At 48.9% G+C, this 13,178-nt stretch overlaps 1 protein-coding gene across 3 annotated transcripts in view; it reads right to left on the bottom strand.

The window, feature by feature from the left end:
• LIN7A (lin-7 cell polarity scaffold A) overlaps positions 1 to 13,178 on the bottom strand; it is a 144,076-nt gene that overhangs the window by 64,674 nt on the left and 66,224 nt on the right. For all 3 annotated transcript variants that reach the window (XM_075344759.1, XM_075344760.1, XM_075344761.1), the window contains exon 3: positions 2,342 to 2,413. In XM_075344759.1, the coding sequence (XP_075200874.1) occupies positions 2,342 to 2,413 (72 nt within the window). The remainder of the gene's footprint in view (positions 1 to 2,341; positions 2,414 to 13,178) is intronic.

The raw sequence follows: 13,178 nt of genomic DNA on the forward strand, positions 1-13,178 counted from the left end.
TATTTAGGGTCTCACTGTACCTGTGTAATAAGGCTTTATCAGTGGTCGCCTTGCAACTTTAAAATGGTTATACAGACAAAACCTTTCCAGATCTTAGGAGTTGCCCTGGCCTTCACCCTTTATCCTCTGTACAGGGATAATGGAGTTAAACAGGACTCCTTGGGCAAGGGGCCATGAAATAAGCTGCTGTACTTTGGTGCAGGGTGGCATTGGTGTTTAGGTAGCCAGGCCAAAACCAAGACGGTACAAATTGATAGGCAGGAGACCAGAGGAGCACAAAGCTATATCTGGCAGCTCCCGGCACTAAACTGGAAGCTTTAGTAGGGTGTGGTGCTTTCCAATAGGCTGGAGCAGGGAGCTGATAATTTCAGATGAATAGCACACACACCCATACTGCCAGACTAGACAACACGGCATGTCCCAGCTCCCCTAAATTTAGTGACTGGACAGGGCCTGCGCCATGCATGGCTTTTAGCTCCAACATCACTAGTGTCAGCCACAGAGTGAATACGGTAGCGCCTTGTGACAGAAGCAGACATCGCAGGAGCAGGTTCTGGTGGAGATGTGACAGCCTGCTGTGACAACATATTGTGTAGATACCCCTCCATCTGGAAGTCGCCATTTCATCATGTGACTCATTTATAAATTGTGTTCCTTTGTATTTAATGAGAATGTGTCAGAAGAATTTTATAACGCAAGCTAAAGGCATATACAGTATATAGGGTAGCATTAATGCTGATTAAATTCTTGCCTTGTTTGTGGAAATCTGTTTTGCTTATTAGTGTAATCCATAATTGAAATTGTATGCTGATGTGTTGTAAGTATAGTGGGTGGGACTAAACATAAAGCTCCGCTGCCTCTTTCTGCCTCCTGCCTGTCTCCTCTCTCTGACTGACAGGTCTGTCATATTTCAGTGATCTGTCTGCCAATGATTGGAGGTAGACGCTGTAAGTGCAGGAAAGCTGTAAGTGCAGGAAAGCTGTATGTGCAGGAAAGCTGTATGTGCAGGAAAGCTGTATGTGCAGGAAAGCTGTATGTGCAGGAAAGTTGTAAGTGCAGGAAAGCTGTATGTGCAGGAAAGCTGTATGTGCAGGAAAGCTGTATGTGCAGGAAAGCTGTATGTGCAGGAAAGCTGTATGTGCAGGAAAGCTGTATGTGCAGGAAAGCTGTAAGTGCAGGAAAGCTGTATGTGCAGGAAAGCTGTAAGTGCAGGAAAGCTGTATGTGCAGGAAAGCTGTATGTGCAGGAAAGCTGTATGTGCAGGAAAGCTGTAAGTGCAGGAAAGCTGTAAGTGCAGGAAAGCTGTATGTGCAGGAAAGCTGTATGTGCAGGAAAGCTGTATGTGCAGGAAAGCTGTAAGTGCAGGAAAGCTGTATGTGCAGGAAAGCTGTAAGTGCAGGAAAGCTGTATGTGCAGGAAAGCTGTATGTGCAGGAAAGCTGTATGTGCAGGAAAGTTGTAAGTGCAGGAAAGCTGTATGTGCAGGAAAGCTGTAAGTGCAGGAAAGCTGTAAGTGCAGGAAAGCTGTATGTGCAGGAAAGCTGTATGTGCAGGAAAGTTGTAAGTGCAGGAAAGCTGTAAGTGCAGGAAAGCTGTAAGTGCAGGAAAGCTGTATGTGCAGGAAAGCTGTAAGTGCAGGAAAGCTGTAAGTGCAGGAAAGCTGTATGTGCAGGAAAGCTGTAAGTGCAGGAAAGCTGTATGTGCAGGAAAGTTGTAAGTGCAGGAAAGCTGTATGTGCAGGAAAGTTGTAAGTGCAGGAAAGCTGTATGTGCAGGAAAGCTGTAAGTGCAGGAAAGCTGTAAGTGCAGGAAAGCTGTAAGTGCAGGAAAGCTGTAAGTGCAGGAAAGCTGTATGTGCAGGAAAGCTGTAAGTGCAGGAAAGCTGTAAGTGCAGCGCCCTCCCACTACACTGGTGACTCATTAGCATAGAATTTCAGCTATGGATTTTTCTAAAACAGCAAAATGGATTTCTACAAGAAAGGTAATGATTTCTCGCATAAAAGTGCCCTTACAGATATGATATTACCCAAACTGACAATATAAACACAGCACATATCCTAGTAGTGGACATGACTGAGCTGAAGTATAATCAGATATCCTATTGGGATTCTATGGGCACCCCTAGTGTGGCCAAGTTGTTCAGTGCACCGTACCCTGGTTTTACATGTCCCTGCCTCCCTCACTGATGATTGACAGCACTGTCTTACCTGAGCATCATCTCCAGTGACTGCTCCAGGCAGTACAGTGCTTTATCATATATAATAATACAGGAAGAAGGATTTTTCAAGAAATAAATACTTGTCTGCCATGTGAATGGTTGTGGAACCAGACATAAGATCTTACCTTTGCGGTGGCTCGAGCCCGAAACTCTGGGCAGCCATTAATAGGAATGGTTTCATGCATGTATTGGTAGACCTGAAAATAAGTATAGGATACAAAGTGAGCAGTATTAATAAAGAGATTGCATCAATTAGACGTGTACAATGTCATATGAAGGATTTTCAGAATTTTATTAAAAAGGAGTATAATTGAATATGCCATGATTTCCTATTAGGTGATGGTACCGTATATCACTAAACTGTTTTATCACTTACTGATCATTGGTGTTTGACCACCAGAACCATTTGTGCTCGGTAATTGTCCCATAGATTGAATGTTCACGTATTATAATCTTATGACATATCCAAATTATGAGTCAGCAATACCCTTGTATGGGTTACCTATAAGCATTTATAATAGCCCCATCCAATAATATAATGTTCTGTATTTTACACAAAACCATTCTATTGCTTGATTATTGTAAAAATTAATGCTGATGATAATATTATTTAGGATATTCAGGAGCAATGTAGCAGGACTAGTTCAGATTGTTGACCAGGGAAACATAAGGCTTCTCAGTGATTTAATGAATATCATCATGTTTGGAAATGAGTTTCAATTTAGGCGATTCAAAGGCACTTATCCAATTGGAAAGAATCTCTTTGGCTCCGATGGCAAATGAGCTTAAACTTGCCCAAACAAAACGCTTTGGCTCTTTAATTTCTGTGTCATTAATAATTTCACAGCTATTTATTTGTGCCATAATATTATCCTTAATTAAGGCTGTAATATTTATACTGATTTAGCGGGAACCTGTCAAGTCCAATAACACTGCTAACCTGAAGATATAGGTTTAATCTGCAGGTTAATAGCACTATACAGGTACCCAGCACACTAGAGAAAATTAACTTAATTTCTCCTTGAAGTCACTGGCTTTCAGTCATACAGGCGTGCCTCAGCGCAATTACAGTCACTGCTCACAGCATAAGCATGCCCCAACACTGCCTGACCCCTGGTTATACTGTGCATCAGAGCAGAGCGGGCTGTCAGTCAGTGCCGGGGCATGGTTACAACCAATACTCTGAGTGCTGTGAGCAGTGACTGTAGCCGCCGGCATAACTGAAAGCCCCCTGTACGACTGAAAGCTAGCAGCAGTGCACCTTCAGTACTGAGTCTGGGCACCTTCAGTACTGCGGCTGGGCACCTTCATAACAATATTAACCTGCAGATTAAGTCTACATCTGCAGGTTAATAGCATTACCAGACATGAAAAGTTCTCTTTGGGCCATGTGCACACGGTGAGTATCTGGTGAGTTTTTTACGTTAGTATTTGTAAGCCAAAACCAGGAGTGGAACAATCAGAGGAAAAGTATAATTGAAACACGTCACAACTTCTGCATTTTTTACCCACTACTGGTTTTGGCTTACAAAAGTAAAAACTCACCAAATGCTGAATGTGTCTACATGGTCATAGCGTTCATTCCTGTAGAAGGTGGTCATGTTACTCCCCACCCATACCGTGTTGTATGCTGTGTGTATTACACCTGTGTCGAATTCTATAGGGAATGTGACAAGAAGGTGCGGTTCCTCAATGCAGTAGAACCAGGACTGTGTAGCACCCGGCGCCACCTAGCGGTCAAAAATCCAATGCAAAGTGTATGGTTCTGTAATGTGTAATATACTGCCAAAGTATTAATGATGTATGGTGAGTTGTATTTGTCTGATAAGCTGAAAACGTAGGCTTTACAGTTGATGAAGAGTTACTCACTTCCTGGTACAGAGGGAGCTGAATGCAAAGGTGGGAGGAGTGAGAGATGGCCAAGTGGGTTGGTTAGAGAGACGGGCCTTGTGAGGTGCCAAGTCTATAGAGAGGGTTTGAGTGAGGAGGATGTAGCTATATAGTGGAGCCAGTTAGGGAACCCAAAGGTATCCTCATAAGGTCCGGAGCCTACGACTCTCCTCGACGGGCTTAGAGAGTCAAAGCGACAAGAGAGCTGTCAGGGCAGAGAATCGGACAGCGGTGACAATGGTGAGGTAAATGTGTCATAGGTGCCCAGTACCTCGAGGAAAAGAGTTCCAAGATAGCAGGGATAAGCTGAGAGAGTAATCCAGAAAACAAATACAGCAGAACTGTAGCGGTGAGGCTGTGTCTGTCATAACAGTGAGAAACAAAATAACCTCTTCAAGTTATGGTTGAAAAAAGAACTCCTGTGTCAAGTGTTTCACTACTGCGTCTACAACTGGGATTGGCCATGGAGTGATGGATACCACCCTGAACAGAACAGTAAGTGCCATACACAACTCACAAAGGGATTCACATACACAGACTCTTTCTGGTGTAGGAGTGCAGACTCCCCATGGCTCGGTGTCCACACCTTTCTAGATTCCCATGATGAGCTTTTAGTGAGTTTTTGACGCTGCAGAATTTCTGAAACGTTAAGGCTATGTGCGCACGCTGAGGATTTACCACGGATTTTACTGCGGATTTGCTGCAGAAAATGTGTCTAACATTTCTGCAGTCATTCTCCAGCAAAACCTATGGGTATAAAAAAATGCTGTTTGCACACTGCGTTTTTTATACCTGCGGATTTACCCGCGGAATTTTCGCTGCGGAATTAATGAGCATGTCACTTCTTTTCCGCAGGTACCTGCGGTTTTTGCCATAGATAATGGTAAAAAAACGCAGTGACCAACCCACGGAAAAACCGCTGCAAATCCGCGGCGGCAAGTCCGCACCAAACCACGGCAAAACCGCATGCGGATTTCATTGCGGATTTGGTACATTTTTTTACCGTAGGTGCGAGATTCTTTAAGAGGGTCCGGATTTTCCTTGAGAAAAAGTCAATTTCTACTGCGCACAAGGCCTAAAATACAAAGTACACGATTCCAGAAAAGTGGATGGGATTTTTAGAAATCTTGCCCACTGTGCTTCTTTTTTACTGCGTGTAAACTGACCTGTGGTTAGTGTTTCAAATCAGCAAGATCAATTTCTCTTGCCGGTACGCTGAGCTTTCTGTACAAGTTTTCCCCATAGACTTGCATAAGGTGCAGAAAATCTGCAGGTAAAAATTGCTCACGCGTTTTTAGTACATTTCCATGGTGGAAACACCTAAAAAATGCATGTAATAAGCATATAAAAAATATCAATAAAGTTTTGTCAAAACCAAATATCAGAAAGAACTAAAACAAAGAAGCTTTATTTAAAGCATGACAACAAAAAGAGATGAAAACCTCAGTGTCAAAAATGAGATATAAGAGGTATGTTAAAATAACATACAAAAATACAGTGAAAACCACAAGTAACAATTTAAATAATAGGTGCAGAAATTCTGCAACATTAAAAAATCACCAAAAGCTCATCATGAGAATGTCCAACAATGAGAATTTGGTGTGTTTTTGATGCTGCATATTTTCTGCACCAACTAGCCAAATCAGGTTATGTTTTTGAGTGTGTTTTTACACACATTTTTATCCCTTTTTTTATAGCTGTAGGTTTTGTTTGTTTTTGGAATCTCATGTTGAAAAAAAACCCTTTGTTTTGCTGCAAAAATATAATAAAAATGAATATGCATCTTTTTACCCGTGGACTTTCCTCATCTCATTCAAGTCTAAGGGGAAAATAAAGCGCATATTCAAAGCAAGAGAAATTAATATGCTATGGATTTCAAAAGTGACCACAGATCAGTTTCTATAGCATTAAAAAAATGAGCAGTGGACATGAGACTTAGGCGGGCTTTACACGTTGAGACATCGCTACCGATATATCGTCGGGGTCACGTCGTTAGTGACACATAACTGGCGCCGGTTGCGACATTGCAATGTGTAAATCCTAGGTGCGACGATGAACGAGCGCAAAAGCGTAAAAAATCGCTGATCTGTGTCACGTCGTTCACTTCCATAATGTCGTTACTGCTGTAGATACAATGTTGTTTGTCGTACCTGCAGCACCACACATCGCTGTGTGCGAAACCGCAGGAACGACAAACATCTCCTTACCTGCGTCCACCGGCAATGCGGCAAGAAGGAGGTGGGCGGGATGTTATGTCCCGCTCATCTCCGCCCCTCCACTTCTATTGGCTGGCCGCTTAGTAACATCGCGGTGACGTCGCTGTGACGCCGAACGCACCTCCCCCTTGAAGGAGGGTTTGTTCGGCGGTCACAGCGATGTCGCCGACCAGGTATGTGTGTGTGAAGCTGCCAGAGCGATAATGTTCGCTACAGCAGAAAGCACCGGATATCGCATGTACGACGGGGGCGGGTGCTATCGCGCTCGACATCGCTAGCAATTGCTAGTGATGTCGCAGCGTGTAAAGCCCGCCTTAGATACATCCAATACACTTAGCTGGAACTAGGGGCCCCGTCAAACACAGAGATAAATCTTTGGCAGATCTGTGGTTGCAGTGAAATCATGGACATATTGTTCCATTTGTACACAGCCACAAACCTGGCACTGATTGTCCACAATTTCACTGCAGCCACAGATCTGCCACAGATCTGCCACAGATCTGCCACAGATCTGCCACAGATCTGCCACAGATCTGCCACAGATCTGCCACAGATCTGCCAACAGATTTATCTCTGTGTGTGACAGGGCCTTAAGACATTGTGGGGGGTTTTTTGTTTTTGTGGGGGGTTTTTAACACAGCATCTTTAAAGAGGTTTTCCACTACTTTTACATTGATTGCCTATCCAACATCTGATCGCCGGGGTCCGACATCCTCAGCACGCTGTAGTCGGCACGCGGCAGCAGGCGAATGTAAATGCTCAGTTCCGGAGTTGCCCCATGTCCTGATATTGGACATGGCCAGGAACTGCACATCGACCTCCTCAGCCACACCAGAGTATGGGCTCTTGTCCACTTGTGATTGTCATTGCGAGTGCAATCCGATTAACCAGTGTTAATCTATGGGCTCTTCTCCGCTTGCGTTTAAAAATTCACAACGACACTCGGCTACAAATGTGAGTCGAGTGTCCTGTGTATGATCTGCGCGTGGTCTGCGTACGGTGTGTGTTTTTTTTTCCTCACATAACATCCGTATGACATGCGAGCATCATGCGGGTGCTATGTGTGTGTTATGCAAGCAGCGGTGGACTGGCTACCGGAGGAATCTCCAGTAATACCAGTCCTGGCCACGGTTATCTGCACTGAACTCCGGAGCTCCCACCTGAGCTCCAGAGATCAGCCCGCCCTGTCTGCAGCTATGCTGAACTGAACAGCAATCGCCGGGGAATCAATCACTCGGCGCTCGCTGTTCAGGCTGCACTCTGGAGCTCAGGTGACAGCTCCAAAGTTCAATGCATGTAACCGCGGCCAGGCCTGGTATTACTGGAGATTCCTCCGGTAGCCAGTCTGACGCAGTATGCAAGTGTCAAGGATCCGTGTGACATGCGTATGCCCTTTTGTATGACATGCGCATGCCACCCGTATTCTGATTTTTTTCTCTCTCCCATAGGATTGCATGGGGGTGTGAGAGCTGGGACTCAGTGCAAATCCCAGTATGCTGCAACTTCACCGAGAACACGAGTCGTGACGTTAAATATTTAACAAGAGGACACGGCCTCATTGATTAACACTGGTGCGAGTGCGATCCGATTTTTTATCGGATCGCACTCGCACATAGAAATCGCAAGTGGAGAAAAGCCCAATGGGGCAGTGTCCTTTTGCTATTTTTTCCTCAGCTCTCACTGTGCTGAGGATCAAGTCGCAGCATGCTGCGTAGATCGCACCAGAGCAAGTCTATGGGTGCGAGAAAAATATCGCAATACGGATGTCATACGCATGTCACACGGATCCTTGTTGAGAAAAATCTACACACTCGTATAGCACTCGCATGACACTCATGTCATACGGATGCTAGGTGAGAAAAAAAACGCAAACCATATGCAGACCATACGCAGGACAGTCGACTCTCTTTTCTGGGCGAGTTTCGCAGACATTTTTTAATCGCAAGTGGACATGAGCCCTAAAGGAGAGCTCCGTAACTGAGCATTTCTGGCTGCCTGCGGCCGCTGCCGACACCGGTTACAGCTGATTGGAGGGGGTACCAGATGTCGGACCCCGGCCGATCGGACATTTATGTATTAGAATACTAAGGACTGTCCATCAATGTAAAAGTAGCGGATAACCTCTTTATATTCTCATCATGGGAACTTAGCATTAAAACCCCAAAACACGATTTGTCAATCAGCCATAACAAAAACAGATTTATTGCAAATGTTCCATAAATCTCAATAAGGTTGGTAAATAATCATGCACATGTGGGGCCCCGAGGCTCGGTGTCGGTGCAGCGGTGCATTACCTTCAGGGACTCCACGCGGCTGGATCTTGTCACAGGTAGGAAATCCTCTATTTTGATTGTCGTGACGCCACTCTCAGAATTGCGGTCAGTGGAGACCGCCACTGCAGGTTAGGGGTGCCTGGGGCTGATGGTAGGTGCAGTCGGTTGTAATAGCCTCCTGAGAGTGAGGCATGCCCCAGGGTCCCGTGTAGATGTGTGGAACTACAAGTCGCAGAATGACTCACACGCACAAGCAGGATGTCTTTCAGGGATTTTACTCACTGATGGTGGCAGGGTGAGTAACCCGGGCGTAGCTGGGATGAACCAGGCTGGAACCAGGTGTCCTTCAGGCTGACTTATGAGGGTGGCTACCAACTCGCCTTCCTTAGCCCGTTGTGTTTTGGGGTAACCCCTGCTTGAAGCCCTGCTGGGGTCGCCCAGGGAAGTTGCTGGTGCCTCTCTCCCCTTCTTTTGGCCCGTTTGCTTGTAGCCTGGACCAGGTTACTCCGGCTGCTTGCCTCCTGTGAGCTATGGGCCCTAACTTTGGCTACGTGGCTGCGGACTCTGTGGTGTTGTCTTGGGGGTGTAAAGTGCCCCCTCATGCAGGTTTGGCAAAGGAAAGGTGAATCTATCCCTGCACTGGGACCTGCTACCCGTTTGGGCCTGGTATCTCCCTGACAGTCTCCTTACTTTCCACTCCGTTGCTCTCTCTTTAGCCGTGTGTGGATTTCGGGCAGCACTCCCAGGTGACCGTTCTCCCCCGTCGGTAGTCACTGCGCGTACGTTGTCAGAATTGTGTAGAGCTACAGGGTCTGCTTCTGCCCTCCCTGAACTTCACCACTCAACTGTCCTCGGCTCACTCTTCCCTCCTCTCCTGTTCTTGCCTACGTCACCTAGCAACCAGGCTCTCTACCACACCCCTCGAGTGGAGATGGAGGCTTCGCCCCCTCCTGGGATCCCCAGGGGTCCTCTCAAAGGTAAACGTGTGAGACCTGATCACTATGCGCCTGTGTAGTCACACCTCGGTCAGCCTTCTGGATTACCTGTTTTGTACTGTCCCCAGCATGGGTGCAGTACTCAGTGGTCCCTGACCAGGTCAGGGGCGCCACATTCCCCCTTAGTTATCACCAGCACGTCCTCGGGCTGCAAGACAACATTTTAAAATGCGTAAAACAGTAAAACATGGTAAAACGTTTTAAAACCATCAGGTACCATACATCACCACCCTCCACCCACAAGTCCGTTAACCCACCCTAAATCCTCTCAGGCGGCAGGTCACCGGTTTCTTTTGGTAACCAGGTCTGGGCCATCAGCTTCCCCAGACCTTTCTTCCCATCTGCCTCTCCCGTTGGCCGCGCCTTCAGCCACTTCTGGCAGGATGTAGAGGCGGCTTTCATGGTCTGGTGGTTTCAGGGTATACCTGGCCTGGTGGAGCCGCGCCTTCAGCCACTTCTGGCAGGATGTAGAGGCGGCCTCCACAGTTGGTGCTGACCAGGTACCCTCTTTGTGGTGGAGAGCCAGGCCCCATAAACAGGCGTGCTCCCTGGTAGTGGTTGTACCTCTGGGGTAACTATAAACACTGCGAGAGTTTGTGGCTATAGCCAGTTCATAGCCTTAAGGTTCATGGGTTAAAGTGCAAAAGGGTTTCTCACACAAGTTCATGTGGGCACATGCTTGAACTGTAAACGTTGCAAAACTGTACTTTAACTTGCTGTACTTCTTACTTTACTTTACATGGACTTTGCTCCTTCTTCCTCCTCACCAGGGCTTGGGCCTGTAGGGCTGTGGCACTTGTCGTCATCATCTGTAGTAGTTTCATCAATGAGTTCTTTGTATTTTCTTTCCTCTTCTTCTGTGTCTGTTTCTTTTTCTGTATCCTCATCTTCTGTTGTTGAGATAGCAGGTTTACTGTAGGGATTTCTGGGGCAGGGTGTGACATCTAGTGCGTACCATCCGCGTTCTCCTTGGTGCTTTGTAAATTCTACTGAGTCTCCTATCTGTAGGTTTCTTCCTGGATGTCCTCTAGGTAAATGTGCTCTAACATCCCTTCTGTTCACAAATATGCCCTCTTTTACACCAGGGCCTACTATAAAGCCATATCCAGACCTTAGACTGAAGTCTTCTACAACTCCTCGACAAAGTGGGCCTCTGACCTGTGATTTGGCCCTTCTCAAGGACCGCTTTTCCTCTAAGTCTCTGGCCGTGACCTCGTCCTTCTCCTCGGAAGACTGCTGTGCAGGTGGATCCCTTGTCCTGCTGCGGCGCCGTGTCCTGCGGGCTGGGTCCTGCCTGGCTGCCACCTCACCGCTTGCAGGCTCCCAGGTGAGGTATCTGGACAAATCTTCCTCAGCGGAGGATGTCGGTCCCTCTTCATCCCAGCGGGAGTACGGCAGCATCTCTGGCTCTTGGACTGGTGCTGCATCCACTGCTGATGGCTCTGGGGTCAGCTTCTCAGCTTCCTGGCCTCCCCTCCCCCTTAGTTCTTCTGGGCACTTCTCTTGTGGCAGCGCTAGGGATGGATTTTCATCAGCAGGCCAGGGCGGGGGACCCTTTGACATGAATGTTGCAGGAGTTTTCCTGTGAGTATGCGGAGGGAGCAGATACCGGTCCACCATCTCCTTTGGGAAGTGGGCCTCTAGATCAGTCTTCAGCTTCCAGTATTCGGGGTCCTCCCCCAGCAGGGACTTCCTAGCAGGGACTTCCTTGGGCTGGGGAGCGGTGTCTGCTCTGACCTGGCAGGCCGGGGTAAATAATTGTACAGTCTTGTCTTGGCGGGCCGAGCCTGGCGTGGCAGCGGCCTGGTCTTGGCGGGCCGAGCCTGGCGTGGCAGCGGCCTGGTCTTGGCGGGCCGAGAAGGGCATCGCTGCGGCGGCCTGGATTGGCGTCGCAGCTGCGATGGGATCTGTGCGGGCCGGGCTGGGCGCTTCTGCGGCCTGGATTGGCGTCGCAGCTGCAGCCGGTCCTTGGCGGGCCGCACCTGCGGCGTGGAGGAGGGTCGCGGTGGCAGCCGGATCTTTGCGGGCCGGGCTGGGTATCGTTGCGGCGGCCTGGGCTCGGCGGGCCGCACCTGGCGTGGCTGCGGCCTGATTCAGCGTCGCCGCGCCGGGCATCTCTCCAGGGACCGCGGGCATGGCAGCAGGGGTCGGGGCACTCGCGCTGACAGGGGCAACACAGGACTCACCCATCGGTAACATCATCGGGGTCTGAGTCGTCACCGCTCGGTCTGGCACTCGTCGTGCGGTTCCCCTCTCATAGGCCTGAACCGCTGCAGCCATCTCCAGAAGCTCCGTGCGTCCCTCGCTGATCTGCCATACGACCCTGGCCTCCAGTTGGTCGCAAAACTGGGCAAGTTCCCGATACCACCAGGCAGCGGAGCCTGGCTCTGGGTCTCTGCGTTCAGACGCCATTTCCTCTGCGTCTCCTTCTTCTAGTAGCAGGCTTCTGGCTCCCTTTCTTTCCCGACGTCTCTGAACGCCTCCGCTCTCATCACTTGCGAGGCCAGGACCCTTCAGGGGATCTCTGGGTAGCCACACCTCTTCGTGGGCGGTAACTTCTCCCAGCGCGGGCTGCTGTTGTTTTTCAGCGCGCTTTTCATGGTGGCAATATGGCGGCGCTTCCAATTTTCCAAGCGGACCGCCCAGGCACATGGTCACCTGTCTGAACAGGTCTAGTCCTTATCCTGTTCGTGACGCCAGATGTGTGGGGCCCCGAGGCTCGGTGTCGGTGCAGCGGTGCATTACCTTCAGGGACTCCACGCGGCTGGATCTTGTCACAGGTAGGACATCCTCTATTTTGATTGTCGTGACGCCACTCTCAGAATTGCGGTCAGTGGAGACCGCCACTGCAGGTTAGGGGTGCCTGGGGCTGATGGTAGGTGCAGTCGGTTGTAATAGCCTCCTGAGAGTGAGGCATGCCCCAGGGTCCCGTGTAGATGTGTGGAACTACAAGTCGCAGAATGACTCACACGCACAAGCAGGATGTCTTTCAGGGATTTTACTCACTGATGGTGGCAGGGTGAGTAACCCGGGCGTAGCTGGGATGAACCAGGCTGGAACCAGGTGTCCTTCAGGCTGACTTATGAGGGTGGCTACCAACTCGCCTTCCTTAGCCCGTTGTGTTTTGGGGTAACCCCTGCTTGAAGCCCTGCTGGGGTCGCCCAGGGAAGTTGCTGGTGCCTCTCTCCCCTTCTTTTGGCCCGTTTGCTTGTAGCCTGGACCAGGTCACTCCGGCTGCTTGCCTCCTGTGAGCTATGGGCCCTAACTTTGGCTACGTGGCTGCGGACTCTGTGGTGTTGTCTTGGAGGTGTAAAGTGCCCCCTCATGCAGGTTTGGCAAAGGAAAGGTGAATCTATCCCTGCACTGGGACCTGCTACCCGTTTGGGCCTGGTATCTCCCTGACAGTCTCCTTACTTTCCACTCCGTTGCTCTCTCTTTAGCCGTGTGTGGATTTCGGGCAGCACTCCCAGGTGACCGTTCTCCCCCGTCGGTAGTCACTGCGCGTACGTTGTCAGAATTGTGTAGAGCTACAGGGTCTGCTTCTGCCCTCCCTGAACTTCACCACTCAACTGTCCTCGGCTCACTCTT

Source organism: Anomaloglossus baeobatrachus, chromosome 4, assembly GCF_048569485.1.
Source record: "Anomaloglossus baeobatrachus isolate aAnoBae1 chromosome 4, aAnoBae1.hap1, whole genome shotgun sequence".
Taxonomy (NCBI): domain Eukaryota; kingdom Metazoa; phylum Chordata; class Amphibia; order Anura; family Aromobatidae; genus Anomaloglossus; species Anomaloglossus baeobatrachus.